Raw genomic sequence first — 23,579 nt, forward strand, 5'->3', positions numbered from 1 at the left:
GGTCTTTTTTTTTATCAATTTACATTTAGTGTAAAGTAGTGAATAATAAGATTACTTTTATAAAGTTTATGATCTTCAGAGTATTGTACAGTACTGTATTTGTAAAACAAAATATTGCTCCTTCATAAAGACTTACGGCATGATAGCACTGTCCTTGTTGATATGTTATTACCAAAGTGTTGTAATGATCGTTACTCATTGTACAAAGATGTCCATACTAAGATAAGTACTGCAAAAATACGAAATGGCAACTGAATACTAATCTTCGTTGCACGCCGATAGATGGCGGTACATGCTAATGAGACTGAGAACAGATGGTGATGGCTGTAGGCGTTGTCCACATAAATTCAAGTTTCTTTCAAAGGATAAGGGATGTTTCCTAATAAAAATAATAAGAAAATGTGTCAGATATAACATTAATAGATAGTAATGCTTGTAAGAATTCAGAAACTTACTGATTAGCTCTGAAGAGTTGGGCAATTCAGGATTCTGAAATACTCTCTGTAGTTCTTTACTTTTTTTTTTTTTTTATTTCATTGCACATAATGTACAGGATTTTTATTGCAGTTGAAGCATCTGAGACTGTGCAGCCATTATGGGGTACTGTATACAGTATATGAACTCATACATCAAAATAAATATTTCTGATGGAGGGTGGGAATGAAACCCTGTACATAGGAATTCATAAAAAGAATGGTGGTTCTACATACCAGTATTCCTTAAGGGGTTAAAATTCTACACACAAATATTCACCCTATACAAGTATTCCTGAAAGTTGACATATGCATTTTAGTATTTATTCTGAGGAAAACTGTCTTTTGATTTACATAGTGAACCTGTCTGAGGTGAAGGGAGACAAATCAAAGCCATGGTGTTGCCCCAGTACCTTGGCTGCCAGGATGTTGCCGATTGTCGGGGCCAACTTGAATCCTGTGCCTGAGAAGACAAATGTCATCAGAACAAAAGATCACCAAATAAGATAGAAGATTGATCCTTGAATGCCTTTTTTGCTGAGCCCATAGCCAGGTACCTTCTTGTGATTCATGCTGTCTGTTGGAGTTGATATTTTAACCCCTATAAAGAAACTAACCTTGCTATCCTAATCACACCCATTTTCCCCTGCCACTTTTAATATTTAATTTGGCTAATTCCAGGTGTAAACAGTTGTCCTTTAGTAACAGGAAATCTTTTGGGAACACCAAAGAATGCCATCAATATATCATATTAGGTGGTCTATAAATAGATTACTTAAATTTTTTTCAATACTAAGACTCATTAGGCCACATAATTACCCAAATATCAAAATTTTAGCCTCAGGACACTATTAAGCATGTTCAGGAGTACTTATAGGTATTGAGATTTTGAACAAAATGTCTATTTTCAAGATTAAGGCTGAAACGGTAATCTTTGTGCGGAAAAACCCTTTTCTCTCAGAATTAAAGATTAATGTGTTATACTACTATGGTACACCCAAAATAACACAAGTGAGTGACATCAGATATCATAACTGTGTGCAATTACCACTGCAAAACTAACAGAAACTTTCTAAGAGTTATTAAGACAAGTAGTGCATTTATCCAAATATCAAATTATAAACAACAGATCCTTAAACAACATATGATTTTCAACAAAATCACAATTATGAAGATTACAACTGAAAAGGTAAGGCTCGGTAATCTTTGGGGGGAAATTACCCTTTTCACTCGGGATAGCAAATTACGATAGCGTCATAGTTATCTGGTATCTGGGCAAAGGGTAGATTCAACTACAGTACATATTCACTTTAATGAGTTTCACATTAACGATTTATCACAATAATGACTAATGAAATGCAACTCCTCAAAACATTAACGATACATTTCAACACAATAACGATTAGTAGCGCAAGTTGATAGTCATTCTGGGCATGTGAACAGGTGGTGTGGTGTAACCTACTCACTTATCTGTGACGGCATTGTTGATGATAATGTTCAAGATTTACCTGTGTGTAATGTTAGATGATTTACCACTCGACTTCACTGGCTATGAAACTGACCGATCAGTTTGTGGTGGTGCTGGGGAAGCAACCCAGTGTGAGAGTGCGGGGGCAAGGGCAGGGGGGCACTAACACCACTCCCCTGCCTCGGATGACAGCAAACAGTCTCATTAAGCAGCTCAATGAGTGTCTTAAATGTTAGTTATTAATGTGTGTGAATAAATGGTCATAATTTTTTGTGGGGTTTATCGGGGTGAAAGTGTCTAAGGGCTGGTATCAATTGACCCATATAGCATATAAATTATACTCACCACATTAACGATTTTCACTTTAACAACCGTTTTCATAGTACCAATTACTGTAGTTGTTAAAGTGAAGTATGGACTGTACAGTATTTTCTTGATTTAACAAACTACTGTATAGTATTTCTATGCTAAGCTGGTTCTTAAGCCCCACCCCTCGTCTATAACTACAAATAGCTGATTGGTTCCCCTGAGCATTTTAACCCCCCCCCGGACTGCGCGTATATAAACTTATATTTATATCAACCTTTTATAATAAATACTAAAAATTTTCTAACATCCTCCCTGAAGTTATAATGCCTTGAAATGATTTGCATTTTGATAATCCATATATTTAACATTTTAGATAATAACAGGTCTGCTTACCAATTGTGAACACATTTAGTTTGGTATGGTTGGTATGCGTGCCTTGTATGGCAAAGGTTTCTACCTACCTATGGTAGGGTAACAGATATGTGAGGACACCCTCAGGCAAGGAAAGCAGGACCAACACTCATACAGGTACTCCTCGACTTAGGACCACCCGTACATGAGACCGCCGCAGTCGTATAAAATATTTTTCAAATTACGTATTTTCGAGTCCTGACGTTAGTGATCTCGCTGTGTACTGACAAAATTTTTGTGTTTAATTCCTTTTAAAATGGCTTGCAAGCGTAAAAGTGAGAGTTCTCGTGGTACTGAGAAGAAAAAGAGACACCCATTTTAGATTTTCTATGTATTATTTTCGCATTTTCGACTTATGACCTGGTCGTCGGTCCTTAACCCCGTCTTAAGTCAAGGACTGACTGTATTCCACTATTCCTCATCCGGGGTGTCATATTGTTTTGCACATAATCCGTGCTGTACTTTTTTTTACTGTGTGTACAGGTCACGACTCTGTTCTCTGACTTTTTCTGTATCTGGGGGGCAGCAAAGATCATGTCAGTGGTGCCACGTGAAGGTTTAAATCCACATTGAGATTCTGGGAGCAAGTTTTCCGCCTCAGGAAGAAGTCTGTTTAGGAGGACTCGGGCGATAATCTTGCCAGCTATGGACAGCAGCGAGATCCCTCAGTAGTTGTCAGTCTGACCGGTCTCCCTTGTTCTTATAAATATTGACAATGGAGGCATCTTTAAGAGCTTGGGGGATTCCCTCTTTTTCCCATATATTCTCTAGGAGAGAGTGGAGACGGCTGGTAAGCAGAGGTACTCCTGCTTTATACACCTAGACTGGGATTCCATCAGGCCCTGAGGCTGTGTTATTTTTCATCTGTTTGATGGCAGTAGCTACCTCATCTAGTTATGGAGGATAGCTGAGGTGGGTCAGCTCTGGATGCTGAGGGATCTGCTGGGTAGTCAGGACATCCACATCAGTGTTTCGGTTGAGCAGTGAATGGTAGTGCTCTTTCCAGCACTGGAAGTTGCCTTCATCGTCTTTAATTAGGGAGTTACCGTTGGATGAGTGGAGGGCTGCCAGCGTGATTGGCTCATAAAATGTTTTAGTGGAATTTAAAAATTTGTGTATCTTGTGCTGATCTGCAAATTTTTGTGTTTCACATGCTTTATTTTTAAACCAGTTGTTCTTTAGATTGCGAAGTTCGCATGGGCTGCCGCTTACTTCGTGCGGATGGTATAAGCTTTGGTCTGAGGTTGAGGGTTATTCTGCCAGTCAGTTAAAGTAGCATATTTATCATCGGCGAGTACATTGATTGCCGGGTCATTTTCATCAAACCAGTTCTGGTGTATTCTTTCGATCTAGCTGAGCGTCTCTCTGCAGGTTTTTGTTATGACAATGCCGAGAATATCCTATTCGGCGCGTGCACACACACACACACATACTGTACATTCATTTTTTTTCCTTTTGTTAAAGAAAGAGGAGTACTACTTGTCAGACAAACACATAACTGTACCTGAGAAGCCAACAGCATAAACAATGTTGTTGTGTTGTGGATGACAATCTAAGATAAACTCTTCATCAGGTGTTATCTGTAAGAACAAGAAAAATCTTCAGAAAACTAAAACAATTGCAATATTTGCAATACTGTATACAGTATATACAGTACAGTACATAAATTGTGGTTACATATCCATACAGTTTAAATAACTTTATATGCTTCAGCTAATACTTCTTGGTCTGAAAAGAATGGATGATTGATTGTTGAATACCTTAGTGTGTAGGAGCCTGCAACCAGGTGCCTCTTGTTAATGAAGTGTCTCCCTAAGGGGTGCATTAAATCTTGGGATATGCTTCGATAATGTATTGATCATTTAAGTCTTCTGGACCTACTGACTCCCCCCTGTACTGTCAGCCTCAAATGAGTGAGTGGACTTGACAGTATTCAATATTTACCTGAAAGGCTAAAGGTCTTGTAAAGACTTAATTGCAACTGCCCAGATAATGGTTAATACTCCTCGTCCAATGTCTACCGTTTTGAATCTGACTAAATGCTGGTGAAGAAAATCAACTTTTGTATGGGAGTGTTGCACCAGAGTTATGGCTTACAACTGAAACAATATTGGCACTACAAAGCATGAGATATAAAAAGGAATAGAGTAACAGACTGTGATCCACCTTTCATATGAAAACAGAAAAGATGATGAGGAAATGTTCAAGAAAGCACATGCTGTAGTGATATCAATAAATGTTCAAGAAATATAAGGGAAAAAGATATTACAATAATTCAGGGAAACAACAATGGATGACCAGGGAGGCACCATAGAAACGCCTTTGAGGCTAAGTCATGCTTTTAAATATAATTTATCACCTAGATAAAAATGTTTCTCAAATCTAAGGAAATATAGTACAGCACAGGTGTTACTGAGTTTTTAAAGGTTAAAAAAGAACAAGACCCCCCCCCAAAAAAGTAAATAGTTTATAGGATGTATCTTTTTGCAACAATAAAGATGTGGATATTGTCACTGGTGACTGGTATAATGGAGTTATTGCTGTACAAATGTTTCATCTGGAAATTATTTGTATGGAGTCTGAGTTTGTTTCTTGATGGCACCGAATGTAAAAAGATTATTTGTACATTACTGACTCAAGATCCGTGTTAACTGCAGTTATAGAATTTCAACAATCAAGTGGGAAACTTGACTGAGTGTGGCCATAATATCACTAGAGTAAACTTTGGTGTACAGTTGGGGTCAAAAGTTCGCTCCCGCCCAAAATGAATCCGCATTGACCACAAATGAGACGAAACAGTCAGGGTAAGTCAGTTCGGAGACTCATTCCCGTGACTCGGTTCCACCACGGGAAGCGAACTTTTGTCACCTACTGTACATTAGTATTATCAGCAGAGGAACATAACATGTTGCAGGAAATGGAAAGAAAATCATTCATGTGAAGTAAAAAGTATAGAGGATGAAGGACTTGGGGAAATTAGCAAGTTAATGTCTGCACCATGTTTTTTTCCATCATCCTTTGTTGAAATATTTTACATATTAGACATTAATTATTTTTATGGTGTTGTATATTACAAGTATTGTCGAAACATAATGTGTCGCCAAGTCACTTGAGCTTCGAAAACATGTTAGCTAAATTCTAGTGTTTCAGTGAAATCACATATAAGGGACACACAAAATGGAGCCAACAAGTCAAGTAATAACCAATTAAAACTAGGCTTAACATGTCATAATTCTCTATACAAGGTTTTAATAGTAACTTTACTCACATCCAAGATGAACCAGTTGTTCATTATAAAGCACATTCACTTAATTGTCCATTCCCTTCCCCACCATGATATTCAACTTTGGAACAGTACTACTCACCGTGTACCAGCACAGCTCCTCGTCGACAGGTTTGTCACCTAGGACAGGGAAGTACTTGGTGAAATAGGCAACAACTTGCTCCCGCAGTAAGGAAAGATCAGGTTCCTCACCATCTATGCGTACGTACTTCCCATCATGTAACCCCACCTGAAGTACAAGACCCATAATTTCAAGGTTAGGACAGCTCTTACCTCTCCAGCACTTGCAGGTAGACTGCTCCATCTCTCTCTGGGTGATGAAGTGCATTACGGTACAGTACAGTCAGCCCTTAACATACGCGGGTTTAGCATACACGGATTTGCAAATACGTGGATTGCCCCGCCGGAGGAATATTCTGTACATTGAAGTAATTGAAGTACATTCAAATCGCGCGCCATTCAACTCGCGCGCGGCACCGAACACGGGACACAGCCCGCAACCACACACACGCATAGCTCTCCCTCACTCAGTCAGTTTCGCTGTAACCACGCTTGTGTTGACATCAGCATTGTAGTTGCAAAAATATTAAATTTCCGTGAATGTATTATATCAAGCACAGTATGAATAGAATATCACTAATATAACAGTATTTTAACCGAAAACTATTACAAAAACGAGTAACATATCTTGAACATCGGAAGGTTAGGTAAAGTCTTTTGTTTTCATGTAGTTTATCCTAATTTACATTGAAATACATTACGTTTCAGCAAAACTACTACGGTATTTATTTTTGAGAATATGGGAATGTAATATTTTGGCTGAAATGACGTACGTATTACAGTGGAAAGTGACGAAAGCAATGTCTTTCGCTTTCTTTCGTTCAAAAGATGTTACCGTAATCGCTTTTCGAACGGTTTTCAGTTAAAAAACTGTTGTATTACAATAATATTCTATCCTAATTCACTTGTGATGCAACAGTTTTTTTAACTGAAAACCGTTCGAAAAGCGATTACGGTAACATCTTTTGAACGAACGAAAGCGAAAGTCATTGTTTTCGTCACGATTTTATCCCACTTTCCACTGTAAAACGTACGTCATTTCAGCAAAAATATTACATTTCCGTGAATGTAGTATATCAAGCACAGTATGAATAGAATACAGTGACCCCTCGGTTAACGAACTCAATCCATTCCAGAAGGTCGTTCGTTAACCGAAAAGTTCGTTAACCGAAACCATTGTTTCAATGGGTTTTTGGGTAATTGGTTCCAGCTCACCGAAAATTGCCTAAATTCAACAAAAATGGTAGAAAAGTTCACTTACTTTGAGGTGTGTATGTAGAAGGCTCCTGGATGATGATGATGATGATGGGAATTAGAATGGGGGTGGAGGAGAAGGAAGAAGAGAAGGCATTGGGGTGGAAGAGAAGTCACCCCATGGCACCATTTCACCCATAAAATTTTAGTTCTCTTGGTGTATTTCAAGATTATTTTCTTTAAATCAACACTGTACTGCATTATATATTGTCAATATGTAAAATATATTTCAAAATGACCAATAATTTGCTTGGAAACACAGAAAAAAGCGTTTAGTTGAAGAGAGTCTCAAGCAAGATGTTACCTCCAGTGAAAACAGAGAGAGACTAACGCCTGTTTGCTGTGTTAAGAGGCTGGATGCTGCGCATTAAACTAGTCACTTTACCGTCAATTATGTTCAATAATTGTTAAAATGACTAAAAAATTGAATATTAAACTTTTAAAATTATTGAATAGTATAAACTTCTTGATATTTACTAAAATAGTAAGGAATTTAAGCCCCAGAACCGATTAATGTATTGGCGGACTGATACTAAAGCTGGTTGCCCGGTCAGTGCAAGCGAAAACATGTTGAGGTCAGTTCGTAAGAAATTCGTTAACCGAATTGAAGATCCCTATGGAAGGCAGTTCGTTAACCGAATTTCGTTAACCGAGGCGTTCGTTAAACGAGGGGTCACTGTATCATTGTAATATAACAGTATTTTAACCGAAAAATATTTAAAAACGATTAACATCTCTTGAACATCGGAAGGTTAGGTAAAGTCTTTTGTTTTCCTCATGTATTTTATCCTATTTTACATTGAAATACATCACGTTTCAGCAAAACTACTATTTATTTCTGAGAATATATTCATTCAGGTGCAGTTTAGGTAAAATATACATGTGATGTAACATTTTTTTAACTGAAAACGATTCGAAAAACACGTACCCTCTAGCCCTGTTCAAGGAGAAGACTGGGAGGAGCTGTTTGGTGTTGAAGACAAGGAAAATGATTTTGATGGATTTTAATGAAAATATTCAGAAATATGGTATCGTAGTATTTATTCAAGTGAATTAGGATAGAATATTATTGTAATACAGTCGGCCCTTAACATTCGCGGGGGTTAGGTAACAGAGATAACCGTGAATGTTAAAAATCCGTGTACTATTGCTGCCCCAATCCCTGGCCCCCCATGTCCTTATTTACCGTATATACCTGTGTGTAGTTCGAGTTTTTAAGACCAAATTATTTGGCAAAAATTGGGGGTCGACCTCTAAACGGGTAATAGTTTCGTTAGGTTGAAAAATATTTACCAGTAACTACCAGTAAACAATGGAAACGATGCACCAACACACCACCAGCTGTGAGTGTCGGTACAGTTGCCAGGGCAGATCTCTTGCGAGCCCAAAGTAGCCAAATCCATGGTATGGTAGCACAGGACGATGTAAAACAAAGTATTCATTTATTAAAGTTAATTTATAGATACTGGACATAAATTTTTGTTCATTACATTTGAAACATCAATCTTTGTTAATTAAATTTGAAACAAGAGAAAACTACGATACTGGATTTTCATTAAAATATTACATCACAAGTATATTTTACCTTAACTGTGACTGAATGAATATATTCTCGGAAATAAATATGGAAATGTAATATTTTTGCTGGAATGACGTACATATTATAGTGGGAAGTGGGATAAAATCATGACGAAAGACTTTCGCTTTCTTTCGTTGTTCAAAAGATGTTACCGTAATCGCTTTTCAAATGGTTTTCAGTTAAAAAAACTGTTGTACTTGTACTGTATTACAATAATATTCTATCCTATCATTAGCCTTATAATCCCACAACTGAAAACCATTCGAAAAGCGATTACGGTAACATCTTTTGAACAAAAGAAAGCGAAAGTCATTGTTTTCGTCACTTTCCACTGTAATACGTACATCATTTCAGCAAAAATATTACATTTCCATGTTCTCAGAAATAAATGGTAGTTTTGTTGAAAGGTAATGTACAGTATTTAACATTAAAATGCAAAAATAGCTATAAAAACAATTAATACACCCGTAATGTACTGGCTGGCATCTCCACTCGTCCCTGCTCCCGCCAGTCACCTCCTCCCCACTCTATCCCTCCGCCTCCTCCACATCGTCACTACTGTTGTATTACAATAATATTCTATCCTAATTGGCTTGAATAAATACTACGATACCATATTTCTGAATATTTTCATTAAAATCCATCCAAATCATTTTCCTTGCCATCGTCTGCAGCACCAAACAGCTTCTCCCAGTCCTCTCCTTGAACAGGGCTAGAGGGTACGTGTTTTTCGAATCATTTTCAATTAAAAAAATGTTACATCACATGTATATTTTACCTAAACTGCGCCTGAATGAATATATTCTTGGAAATAAATAGAAATTTTGCTGAAACGTGATGTATTTCAATGTAAAATAGGATAAAATTCATGACGAAAACAAAAGACTTTACCTAACTTTCCCATGTTCAAAAGATGTTACTCGTTTTTTAATAGTTTTCGGTTAAAATACTGTTATATTACAATGATATTCTATTCATACTGTGCTTCATATAATACATTCACGGAAATGTAATATTTTTGCTGAAATGACGTATGTATTACAGTGGAAAGTGGGATAAAATCATGACGAAAACAATCGACTTTCGCTTTCTTTTGTTGTTCAAAAGATGTTACCGTAATCACTTTTCGAATGATTTTAAGTTAAAAAGAACTGTTGTATTACAATAATATTCTATCCTAATTGACTTAAATAAATACTTAAATGGAAATACAGTTAACCCTCGCTTTATGCGGTCCCACTTTACGCGTTTCCACGTTTACGCGGTACCTTGCCGAAACCGGAATGCTCACTTTCCGCGGTGTGTGTACCCTTTTATGCGGAGAGCGGCGCGAGCAGGGTGCGCACAAGGTCGCCCAGTCATCAAAACATTACCGAGTTCTTCACCCGCCACCCACCACAGCCGGCCCAAGTCAGTGATAGTGATAATGATAGTGAGGATATGGACTTATATGGACTTTGAGGGGTTTGACAAAGAGGCCCTGCAAGCCTCTGTGGTGGATAGTGATACAATTGATACAAGTGATACAGGTGAGGGCCAATAATCTGCCCTTTGCCGCGGAACCAACCCCCCAGCCATCTTTTCTACTAATGTAAGTGTTAGAAAACCTAATATTATTGATATTTCTCCTAATTATTAATTGTGTGTGCATACATAAAATTAAGAAGTTATTTTTACTAAAACGTAGGTATTGTGTCTGAAAAAGTGGAGTTTGGGGGTCGGCCCGGTCTCTATTTCAATTAATCCCATATGTTATGTTGTTCACTATACGCGTTTCTCACTTTACGTGGGCCGCCGTGGGTTCAATTGACCGCGTAAAGTGAGGGTTCACTGTATACAATATTTTTGCTGAAACTACCCGCGTTTCAATGTAAAGTGTCGTAATAATAAATGGTAAACAATTTGCCTTCGGCGCTTGGTGTTTCAGGCACAGTGACCCTCAGTTTATAGGACGTAGAGTGTTTTTAGTGAAGGTTTTCTGAAATGAGTTTTATATGCCATAAAATATGGTGCTTTATTACCCTAATTTGTTGTTCCATTACCCTAAAAAATTTGGGTCGACCTATAAACAAGGCATATCATAAATTAATGATTTCTTGGACAAAATCAAGGGTCAACCTATACACGAGATAGAATTATGGACGAGTATATACAGTAACCATATGAATAATGAATATGAACCTTGACATGGCCAGGTCGACCGAGGGCTGTCATGGCGTAGTAATCCACATGCTTGGCTCCCCACCCAACGAAGGCAGAATGAGGAAATTCATCTTTTATCTTCCAGTAGAAAGATTTTGTCCTCATTGTACTAGGGAAGAGAACATAATAAAGTGGAACATGTTTATATATATTTTTAAATTTATCTTAATATTCCTTGCTACTCAAATACAGAATTAAAATGTATTGCTATGAGTTAGAATTTTTTTCCTAATACTGTATGGTAATATTTTTTAGTAAATTTGAATGTTCATGAGAAGTTTAAATGGGTTTATTCATGTCTTAGAAAGTTGAGCTATCAAGTGTCTTTTTGTTTTACCTATTTATGCTGCCCTACAGCTAGCACAAGTAAACTGATAAACAACTGAAGTTTGCAAGTGTGTGGGTATGGTGTCTTTAATTTTAAAGAATTTTTTAATTTAACCCTGGGGTTTGAAGACTAGTCTAAGTGTAAGAGAAATTTGTGGATAGAATTCATTGAGAAGCTTCTTAAATTTGTTTCTAAGGGTGAAACTGAGTGGGCCTGTGTGCAAGATGGTGAAATAGATAGAGTATTTAGGAAGGGTGTGGATTTGAGGCTGTGTGGGACCAAAAATCCTATTTAAGGGTTTTGCCTACACTGTCCTGAAATTAATCCCACCAAATTTCAAGTCTGAGAAGGTCATATTTGGGTCAAAAAACGCGTAAGGACCCCCAGATTTTTTCAGGGCCGAGACAAATCGCAAAATATGCGATTTTGTTAAAAATTTTAGTACAGTATTATAGGTACTCCTGAGCATGCTGATTCCAAATATATTATCAACAGTTTGATTACGGAGTAATTAGTGGTCGTAGTGATGCTTGGAATATTTTAATGAAATTTTTCTCATTTCTAATTACTGTACTCGCCAACTATTGGTTTCCAAGGTGATTGGTTGGTGTTTTTACTGAAATTACTTCCACCAAATTTCAAGTCTGTGAGAAAATCATATTTGGGTGAAAAAACACCTTAAGGGTCCCCCTTTACAGAATTTTTTCAGGGCTGAGATAAATTGCAAAAAGTGCAATTTTGTTCAAAATCTCAGTATAGGTACTCCTGAGCATGCCGATTCCAAATATATTATCGACAGTTCGATTGTAGAATAATTAGTGGTCGTAGTGATGCTTGAAAGATTTTAATGACTTTTTCTCAATGCTTATTTCTGTACTCGCCAACTATTGGTTTCCGAGGAGATTGGTTGGTGTTTTTACGTTTTTCTGGATGTACTTAATTACTGAAATTACTTCCACCAAATTTCAAGTCTGAGAGAAAATAATATTTGGGTGAAAAAACATGTAAGGTTCCCCCTTACAGATTTTTTTCAGGGCTGAGACAAATTGCAAAATACAGTAGAACGTCGAATTAAAGCGATTAAATTTAAAATTATTGATTTAAAGCAACACCCACAATTAAGGACAATGTTTTAATTTAAAGTGAATCTTTCCTATTTTGTGCGAGTCAATCTGGCACATCATATTTAAAATTTTGTGCCTAATGTTTCTCTGGGCACGCTACACTGTCCTCAGGGCAACATTGTACATGCACTCAAAATAATGTACTAAATGATTCCTAAAGTTTTTGTCTAGTGCAAACTATAGCATGTTTATATTCAAATTAATCACCATCTTATAAGAATTCCAGCAATGTTAATTATACAGTGATCCCTCGGTTAACGAGTGTCTCGGTTAACGAGATTTTGATAAACGAGTTACCTTCCATAAGATTCTTAACTTTGGTTAACGAGCAATCCCTCGATTAACGAGTTTCTTACGAGCCGACCTGAATATGTTTTCGCTTGCACTTGGCGGTCAACCAGCTGTAGTATTAGTCGGTCAATACAGTAATCGGTTCTAGGGCTTAAATTCCTTACTATTTTTAGTAAACATAAAGAAGTTTATACTATTCAATAATTTTAAAAGTTTAATATTAAGTTTTTTAGTAATTTTAACAATTATTGAACATAATTGAAGGTAAGGAAACTAGTTTTATGCACGCCATCCAGCCTGTCAACACACCAAACAAGCATTAGTCTCTGTCTTTTCAGTGGAGGCAACATCTTGTTTGAGACTTCAACTTAACGCTTTTTTCTGTGTTTCCAAGCAAATTAGTGGTCATTTTGAAATTTATTTTACATATTGACAATATATAGCACAGTGCAGTGTTATTTTAAAGAAAATATTCTTTATTTACAGCAAGTTTAAACTTAAAATATCACGTGTTGAGATTGTTTGAATCCAGCATGGAGCCTAAGAGATCAAGAAAAGCGATTTCAATCCAAACTAAGCAGGAAATTATAAAAAAAAAAACATGAAGAAGGCATTAGAACAAATGCGCTATGCAAAGAATATGGCATGTCGACATCAACTGTGTCGACAATTCTTGCACAGAAAGAAAAATTTAAAGAAGTAAAAGTGAGAGACAAATCTACCAGTGTTTAAAAGTACTGTAGATCCCTAATTGCAGAAACTGAGAGGTTACTTCTCATCTGGATTAGGGAAAAACAGATGAAAGGTGATTCAGTTTCTACTGAATTTATTTGTGAAAGAGCCAGGGAGATATACGAACATTTAAAGACAGATCAACCTGGTTCTTCAGGCACAGAATTTGAAAATTTTAGGGCCAGCAAAGGCTGGTTCGAAAAATTTAAGAAAAGAAGTGACATTTTCAGTGTTATTAGGCATGGTTAGGCTGCTAGTGCTGATAAGGAAGGGGGCAGCAAAGTTTTTAGTGGAGTTTAAAGAGCTGGTGGAAGAAGAAAATTATCTTCCACAGCAAGTGTTCAATATGGACAAAACTGGGCTGTTTTGGAAAAAGATGCCCAAAAGAACATTCATCACCAAAGATGAAGCCTCTTTACCTGGGCATAAACCCATGAAAGACCATCTCACTCTATTGCTTGGTGCCAATGCTTCAGGGGATTTCCGACTGAAGCCTATGCTTGTTTACCACTCTGAGAACCCCAGGGTGTTCAAACAACAAAAAGTGGTAAGAGGAAAGCTTGGAGTTTTTTGGAAGTTCAACTGTAGGGCATGGGTGACAAGACAGCTCTTTAATGAATGGGCTGTTGAGGTGTTTTACCCTTCTGTAAAGAGCTACCTAACCACCAATTAACTCCCTTTAAAGGCTCTTCTCCTCATGGATAATGCCCCTGGGCATGACCCTGAACTTGCCAGAACTTTGGAGTGTCAATTTGACTTTGTGAAAGTGTTGTTTTTGCCTCCCAACACTACATCAATCATACAGCCAATAGACCAGAATGTGATCAGCAACTTCAAGAAATTGTACATGAAGAAAATGTTTAGGAGGTGTCATCAGGCAACTTCCACTGATCCTGAACTAACACTGGCACAGTTCTGGAAGACACAATTCAACATCCTGGAGGCTGTAAAATTGATTGTCATCATGGCAAGAAGTCTCCACTAGATCCCTCAATTCTTCATGGAAAGCACTGTGGCCATCAGTAGTCCATGATTTTGAGGGATTTGAGGAAGAAACAGAGTTGGACCAGGAGATTGTGTCCATTGGTCAGTCATTGGGCCTTGAAGTGGAGGAGGATGATGTCGAAGAGCTTATGATGTCTCATGAGGAGGAACTTACTCCTGAAGACTTGAAGCAACTGGATGAGATGTTAGAGGCTGACAATGGTGAGGAGGAAAAGGAAAGTGATGACCATATGTCAACTTCAGAGTTAAAAGATGTTATTTACCACTGGGAGAAGTTCAGGAAACTGGCTTCAAGGCACCCAGATGTGGAAAAATCTGAACTAACTTTGGGTCATGTTGAGGACCATTGTACAAGTGGTGAAGATTTTTTTTATTTATTTTTTTTACGGGGATTAGCCCACGCGGGCACAGATCACTGACCCACATCGGAGCCTGGGGGGTGAAAATATAGTAGTAATAATAATAACAATAATAATAACAATAATAACAATAATAATAATAATAATAATAAAGAACCATAAAGAAATACAAAAATGAAAACAAGATCAAAAGTGAGAAACGATATACTGTATGTATGTCGTGTTGTCAATAGTAAGAAAAATAATTGAAACCCTGCCATTGTGTGTAAATGAGGCAGAAAGTCAGATTAGCAACCTGGGACTTGGTCACAATTTTCATGATGCCATATGGCAGCAGAGTCTACCATTAGACAATACATTATACTTCCAATATCTTTGCTGTACATAGTGTGAAGGATAAAAGCTCTTGCATAAAGCTAGATTGTAAACCTTTCTGTTAAGTCTTTTAAAACATAACAGTTGGACTGACAGCCAAATATACTCCAGCCACCTACTCCCTGGCTCATCCATAAAATGAGACGTACAAATAACACCATATACCCCCAAACTACATCCCATGCAAACACTTTATTACTGTTGAAATAGAAACAGCATTTAGCTCCAGATGTTTTTTGAAAAATCCATCACAAACTTCAAAGAAAACTTGATAATTTTTCGGATTATGTCATCAGTTTCATTAATATTCTCAATGTTGTTGATTCATATGTTCGAAGGGAAACATTATACATTAAGAGTCAGTTTATCTGTATGGAAGTTGATCCCATGTCAGTTGAGGTTGACTTCATGCAAGCTCACCTTAGCAAGAAGTCAAAGATGTTATCAAAATACCAGTACCTGAGTGGAAGGTTGACCCCAAGGGGCATGAGGAGATTGGAAGCCCAAGGTCCAGGGCACAAGATAAGGCCCTTAGCACGGATGACTCCCTGGGGCCCCCTGAGAGTGATCAAGGGGTGGCCAGTCTCCACTTCCTTCACCGGCCATGACTCAAGCAGTGTTCCTCCAGCACTCCTGTACAGTTCCTGCCAAAATACAGTCTTAATTAGTTTGCAACTCTACACCATTTGTTATTAAAGGACACTAGGAGTGTAGTGGCTAATAAGCTCACTGACTGCCCAAAAGGTCTCTGGTTTGTGCCTATGGCACCTCCAGTCAACCCATCTGTGAATGGATACCTACCGTTACAGCTAGAAAGTGAAGGCAGTTGAAGGCAATACATTATACTGGTCACACTGCCTCCTTGTATATTGGAGGCTTACTGTACAGTGAATTCTTTCCACATTGCTCCACACAGGCCATCAGGCCTATGGATCCCACTTTCTCTTTCATTAAAGATGGGAGACTCACCCTGACAGCTGAAAGACACATATCGGCCCTCATCACCCCAGCTGTGGTGTCCTCAAACATCACCGAATCCTTCGGGAAGCGAGTCCTGCCAAGTTAAAACTTACTATTAAAAATCCTGAATTATTATAGTATAAGGTTTATAATAAAAGGCAGCAGTCACACACCTAGCAACACAGTGAGGAGTGTGAAGGTCTAAGTGAACTAAGTATGTAATAAAATCTTTGTTAACCTTTTACTGTTCTAATCTCACAAAAGCAAACCCAGTACTTGTACAACCAAACCTACCCCCATTAAGGCAGATGATAAATATTAACATTATACAACTATACTGTATTTCTTAATGTGCTGCTGGCTACAGGGCCACTACCCCCCTCCACCCCTAAAGAAACAAAATTAAATAATGTAAATAAAACAAAATTTATACCATTTGAGAAATACTCTGAAGGTAGCATTTGTTCTAAAATTATGTGATTCTGTATTCAGAAATTAAAGAAAAATAAAATAAATAAATAAATCCAAAAAATCAAGGTACAGTATAGCATCTATTGTATAAGTCCTAAGCTACAAAAAAAAATCACAGGTTCACAGCTTGTAGGTTAACTGAGAAACATCTTATACTGTATCTAGCTTTCTACTCTTAGCTACTGAATTTCTGAAGTTATTGTACAGTAATGCAATGCCCAAAGATACAAGTGGAAGGTCTCCGACATCCCTTTGGCTAAAACGTATTCTTGTCAGTGCAGTATAAGAGTCGCCTGACCCATTGTTAGTTATATAGCATATGATAAATAGAAGAAAATTTCTTTTATGATGTGTGAGGATTAAATGCTATCCTCTCAATGTAAATCTTCCCCATCAATCTTACATGTATTTGGCATTTGTTTCTTCAGGTGTGAGCCAGTTTGGGGTGTGGCCTGTCCTCTCAACTGAAATGGCCATATTCTTTATGTCTTCCAGTTCGTGACTCACCACCAGCATTGGGGCGAAGCTGTAGGAATGTAGGGCTAGATTAGTTGAAATAAGGTTGGATTAGATTAAGTTAGGTGGGTGTGGGTATTTTGCATGACTTGCACAGCTCTGTAGAACTCTTACAATGCTCTACTGTCCATTAGTGCTTAATAATTATACGTATATTGTTGCAGAATTCTGGTAATACTGTCACTGAAAACGTTTGTACTGTACTGATATTATACATCACATACTGTACTTCGGTGACAAGGAAACAGGCATGTGGGTGATCCCAAACAGTTCAACTTCTAACTGCAATGGCATTCAGCAACTGGATATTTCTTTCATTGTCAAAAATCTTATGGCATCACTCATTTTTATTACCTAAATATTATATTAATATATTATGCAATTTGTCCCTTGAGCAAGATGTTTCCTAATGTGGTTTTGTGCATATTACAGGAATTACTGTAGAGTATAATTATAAATCTAAAGCCTGGGTGATATCACCCGAGATCATAATCCCCACTGAGTACACCAGCGATATCTTATGCTTCAGTGAGTGCACCTGAGATAGCTTATGCTTCAGTGAGCACCAGAGATATCTTATGCTCCAGTGAGTGCACCAGAGATAGCTTATGCTCCAGTGAGTGCACCAGAGATAGCTTATGCTCCAGTGAGTGCACCAGAGATATCTTATGCTCCACTGAGTGCACCAGAGATAGCTTATGCTCACCTGATAAGTTCCTGGTTAACAATGTCAGATATCTTAAGCCATTGTTTAAAGGCATCATCCATGATAGGGGTGAGTTGTGGGGGACCACTGTTGGCCGTCCTGGTGATCCTGGTCATACCTCCACTGCTCCCGTGGGCATGTGGCACTGTGAACTGTAAAGTGTGGCACTGTGAACTGTAAAGTGTGGCACTGTGAACTGTAAAGTGTGGCACTGTGAACTGTAAAGTGTGGCACTGTGAACTGTAATGTGTGGCACTGTAAACTGTAATGTAATTATTATTATTATTATTATAATAATTATAACGAGTCATTTACATATACAGTGGGATATGCTATAACGAACGTAATTGGTTCCAGAACCTCGTTCGTTATAGCATTCGTTTGTTATAGGATTAATCCGTTCCGGACCCCCAAATACAACCACTTAACGCTGAAAAAATTCTGTGGAAAATGTAAAAAATACGGTACTTTATCTTACCTTAGTGTTATTCAGCATGCAGGTACCCCTAAACATTGGCACATCACTATCACTTCCACTGGGAGTCTTGGCTTTAAGGTCCTCAAACAATTGTTTAGCCTTCTCACAAATTATAGCTTCACTAATGTTACCACCTGCCATTTCTTTCTCCTTTATCCACACTAAGAGTAAATTTTCCATCTCTTCAATCACATTACACCTTGCTTTGCTCAGTCTAAAGATTCCCTTAGCCACTTGCACAGTTTTTAACTCCTCTTTATTCTTCAAAATCGTACATATAGTCGATTTAGCCATCCCATGTTCATCACTAAGTTTCGCAATGCTTCTTCCATTCTCACGTTTCTTTATAATTTCTTTCTTAGTTTCAAGGGTTATTAGCTTTCTCACTCGCTTTGGACAACTTATTGTTACAATTGTATACTTGTATAACAAAATAGTTATACAAATAATGCGAATTTCCACATCAAAAGACGAAATTTCAACACTAACAGTGGTGCACTGGCTACACAATGAGACAAAGATGGCACCTGACGCTCTTGTTGTGGGTCGCGGTACAACAATATTCATGCGCCAGGCGAAATAGTCCCGTATTCATCCGCGTTCGTTGTAGGAGTTGCGTTCGTTATAGCATTCTCAATTTTATAGGTAAAACCGTTCGTTATAGGAATATTCGTAGTAGGATCCGTTCGTTATAGCATACCCCACTGTACTGATAATTAGTCAATTAACATACACTGATTGTGTGTCATTTACAGCCACTGATAATGAGTGTATATATAAATGACTCGGTTTCTGAGTCATTTATATACATGTACACTGATTGTGAATCATTGATAAAAAACTGATAATGAATCGTTTACACGCACTGATAATAAGTCATTTACATGCACTGGTAGAGTGTCATTCCATACAGTGAATTTTATTGTTACTAATACCGGTACTTTGTATGTGTATGTGTGGTTCCAATGCATCTGAAAATTAGTTATTTACATGTACACTGAAATTAATGCAGTTCCATAAATGGAAAATTTTGTGAACTGAAATTGGGCTGTTTATCATCTAAATTGATACATTTCCATACAAAACTGTAGTATATTCAAATAACACACTTTGCCAAGATGATCGAGAATCTTTAGTTTGCCATTAAAGAGGAACGTTTTCTATTAGCTGTAGGATTGGATGTTATGATGGAACCTATTCACTTTACGAGTACAGTATATGTTAAATGCCTTCCCGTGATTCTATTTTGTTGGACACTTGTACACTACGAGTAAACAAGTTTGTGTCTGTGCTTATACTTTTTGGACACTGCTTTTGGCGGTTAACTCTGCGTGCAATAAACAAGAAAACCCACACCATGGACGTATAAGTCATCCGGGTACCTGCTTCTCTATCAGAACGTCGGCAATGAGAATGGGATCATAATGCAGAGCTGTATGAGTCATGACAAGTGACAATAATCAAATCATTGTTGGCAGGTATGTGATGTGGCTTGGGTCATACATAACAAAAACTGATTTTAATGAATATGAAACAAACCATTTCGTTGAAGACCAAACCCAGTGCCTCCAGGAATACAAGGAGACGGCTACATATGAACCATGCAGCCGATCAGTAGTGAAGAGGATAAAAGTAAAAGTAAGTAAAAGTGCTAAAGCCAAGTTATTTATCAAAGTAAAGGACTTTATGTACCTGAAACTGAGGCATTTAAATACTGTATAAATAAAAATAAAAATTCACAGTATTTACATGACTCCATTGTACTTTTAAACGAGTTCATTTACATAACTCTTACATGTAAGCTGGAATATGCATATGTAAACAAACTTTTAATGTCACTGAAATTCATTCATTGCAATACCTGTCACTTTTTTATGCAACTGAAGATCACACACAGCAATTATCTCACCTGGTCGAGGAGAACAGTCTTCTTGCCAGCCTTCACCAGACTGTAGGCGGCACAGGTTCCAATCACCCCGCCCCCTACTACTGCCACCTGGTACTCCTCTGTTGGTATACAAGACATCATCAGCTGATTTACTATTCTCTCCTCCCCCCCCCCCAAAAAAAAACAAAATCAAAGATGAATATGTTAAGTAAATAGCATTGATTTATAAGTTCAGACCCAGGTTGTACTGCTTATGTTTTTCAATTCCACTGTAATTTATGTATACAGTATATAAATAAATACAAAAAATAAACTAAAAAAAATTAATAAATATAAATAAAATTAATAAATATTGAAGTGATAACTGTGGTAACATTATGAAATGTTCTTATTACCACCATGCTATTGTACTATTCCATTTGATACAAAATGTTACATAATACTTCCTTGAGATAAATGTACAGTATACAGTACAGTATAGTCTCGATTTACGCAGATTTCGTTTACGCGTTTGGTCATTTACGCGGCACCTTGCCAGACCGACATTTTTTATTTACGCGGTATTTTCCATCATTTACGCGGGAAGCGGAGCGGGCAGGGTGCGCACAAGGTCGCCCAGTTAACAAAACATTACCGAGTTCTTCACACGCCACCCACCACAGCCGGCCCAAGTCAGTGATAGTGAGGATATGGACTTTGAGGGGTTTGACAAAGAGGCCCTGCAAGCCTCTGTGGTGGATAGTGATACAGGTGATACAAGTGATACAGGTGAGGACCAATAATCTGCCCTTTGCCGCGGAACCAACCCCCCATCCCCGTGTGCCCAGCCATCTTTTCTACTAATGTAAGTGTTAAAAAACCTAATATTATTGATATTTCTCTTAAATATTAATTGTGTGTGCATACCATCATAAAATTAAGATGTTATTTTTACTACAACGTACGTATTGTGTCGGAAAAAGTGTAGTTTGGGGGTCGGCCCAGTCTCTATTTCAATTAATCCCATATGTTCTGTTATTTCGTTAGTCATTTCTCGGTTTACGCGGACCTCCACGGGTTCAATTGACCGCGTAAGTCGAGACTATACTGTAGTATATATCAGGTGCCTAAAAGAGAGCTCAGGTTCTCAACTGGCTCAGCCATGTTAATATTGTTATTATTATCCACTCTGTATCTGTGTTTTTTTGGCTAAATAAACTGTTTCAATTCAATTCAACACACATATAGAAACACTATAACTGCCCATTCTGGGGTCACTAATTGTAAGGGGATAATTTAACTCTGCTCTTAATTTTAAAGTTGCTGCCACCAGACCCCCTGGACAGTATGTAGCTTGTTAGGTAGCTGACAGAGCAAGTCAGGCATGGGTGTATGTTTGCAGTCATGAAACCAAAGGTGGGAGTAAGGGTGAAACATCAATTATGACTTAACTAATTTATTTCCTAATAAAAAAATAGTGCATTCAGTTACAATACAAAAAATAATTGACCTTCATCAAAATAACTACTATTGGGTTCCTTACACTTCACACCAGTACACGACCTTCTCCAAATGAACTAATTAAACCTCAGGTATCTGATGGGGGAGATAAGGAAACTGTTGGTTTGACAGCTGACCCTCATGGTTCCTCTGCACTTAGCAGCTATTTTTAGCTCACCTTTGTGTCTGAGGTGGCCAATAATGTATATATTTACTGATCTTAATACCTATTTGCTATAATTAATTCATTTAGAATATTTTATTTGCATTACTTTTCATAAAAGGTGCTTGGCAACACTCACCAGTCGGTCGCCAGTCTGCCTGGCTGGCTTTGTGTTTGGTAGAGCAAGTAATGCATAAAATAATATTCCACAAATAACTACATTTATAACATAATCATAGCATTGTTTTCCAGTAATACTACACTACAATACAGCTACACTAATTTGATACAACATGAAAAAATAGACAAAAAATGAAAATGAAACAAACAAAAGTAGGTAATTATATTCAGGAAGCTTCCCTGTGGCCGACCCTGTGGTGTGACAGGCAAATAGTCACACTGGAACCTGATAACCCACACTGGGCATTTAAACAGTGGTGGGAATAGGTATGCGTTCTGGAACGTCACCCAGGGCCTAAGGGTTAAGGATGACCATGATATGCACAGTTCAACACCCCAAAAATAAACATATAGAAACACCCCCACAGGCACACACACATAGAAACCCCCAAAAAACACATTCAGAAACACCCCCACACATATACACACAGAAATACCCCCACAAACACACATGCAGAAACATTCCCCCACACACACACAGAAACATCCCCACACATACAGAAACACCTCCTCCCCACTCATACAGAAACACCCTCCACACATACAAAAATATTCCCCCACACATACATACAGAAACTAACCCCCACATACATACAGAACCCCCACTATACTGTATACAGAACAAAAGCCACCACATATATACAGAAACCACCCCCCACACACACCTAAACATCTACCCCCACACACACATAAACATCCCCCTACAATGACTCTCACTTGTACTCATGGTATGCTGACCACTGACCTGTACTCATGGTGCATACTGACCACTGACCTGTACTCATGTTGTAATGGATGCTGACTGACTGAGACGGCATACCTGGTTGCCTCACAAGCAGAGACTACTGTGCTTAATGACAAAATTTCTCCTCATATCGTCTCATTCCATAAAGATTGAATGCTCTCTTGAAATATATTTGTTTATTTGGTAATGTTCCTCCAGTGTGTAGTTATGGGAATGCCATTTAAAACTTTACACGTAACTGAGAGTGCTATCTGGTTAATTTTTTTATTACAATACCAAATTAGATTAGATAAGGCTACTATTTCTCAGTAAAAAATAATGAAATTTCTTTGGCCAAGTTGGTAACACTCCCAACCTTCACATTCATTCTGGGTTCTAAAGTTCAATTTGAGTTTTGAATCTGTCTCTTCTGTGAAATAAATAATTCAGTGACCTAGCTTACACACATATCCTAATGGGCAATGGTTGAACATAACACGTTTACAAACTTTAGACCTGTTTTAGGCTCTATGGGCTCTGTAACTGGTAATGGGTGAATTTATTATCAGTGAAATGTACTCAAGATAGTGGGAATTCTTGTGACGAAAGCAAATCACTGCTCTAGGCGTGTGGAGGTGACCCACAAAGGACAACAAAACACTCACCGGCAGTCTGATAACCTACTCGAGTCAATGATAAATCAGGGAAGGAGAAACAATATTGACTGTTCAAAGTGGGCAGGGCTTTTAACCTTTAAGCAT

General features: G+C 37.8%; 1 protein-coding gene across 3 annotated transcripts; it reads right to left on the bottom strand.

Annotated features, from left to right (window-relative positions):
* Positions 1-51: 51 nt before the first annotated feature.
* Positions 52-23,083, bottom strand: LOC121872591 (peroxisomal sarcosine oxidase-like). Of its 3 annotated transcripts, none has more exons than XM_042375431.1 (10): positions 22,870-23,083; positions 20,294-20,391; positions 17,907-18,058; positions 17,088-17,210; positions 16,223-16,307; positions 15,713-15,897; positions 11,019-11,148; positions 6,027-6,173; positions 4,166-4,241; positions 52-936 (listed from the first exon to the last, which is right to left on the bottom strand). In XM_042375431.1, the coding sequence occupies exons 1-10, from the start codon at positions 22,910-22,912 to the stop codon at positions 824-826; spliced, it is 1,152 nt and encodes a 383-aa protein (XP_042231365.1). In that variant the 5' UTR covers positions 22,913-23,083; the 3' UTR covers positions 52-823. The 3 variants fall into 3 exon arrangements, with proteins under 3 accessions (XP_042231365.1, XP_042231364.1, XP_042231366.1); XM_042375430.1 differs by having other exon boundaries at positions 22,840-23,083; XM_042375432.1 differs by lacking the exon at positions 22,870-23,083 and adding an exon at positions 21,795-21,813.
* Positions 23,084-23,579: the final 496 nt, after the last annotated feature.

The sequence above is a fragment of the Homarus americanus genome, unplaced genomic scaffold, assembly GCF_018991925.1.
Source record: "Homarus americanus isolate GMGI-L3 unplaced genomic scaffold, GMGI_Hamer_2.0 scaffold39155, whole genome shotgun sequence".
Taxonomy (NCBI): Eukaryota; Metazoa; Arthropoda; class Malacostraca; order Decapoda; family Nephropidae; genus Homarus; species Homarus americanus.

Bases quoted from the DNA above. Each gene is read 5' to 3' on its own strand.
- LOC121872591 (XM_042375430.1), bottom strand. From the start codon at position 22,912: ATGCCGTCTCAGTCAGTCAGCATCCATTACAACATGAGTACAGGTCAG. The intron at 20,392-22,839 runs GTCAGTGGTCAG...GTATACCAACAG, and splicing joins AGTATGCACCATGAGTACAG to AGGAGTACCAGGTGGCAGTA. The intron at 937-4,165 runs GTACAGTTATGT...TTGTCTTCTCAG, and splicing joins TTATGCTGTTGGCTTCTCAG to GCACAGGATTCAAGTTGGCC.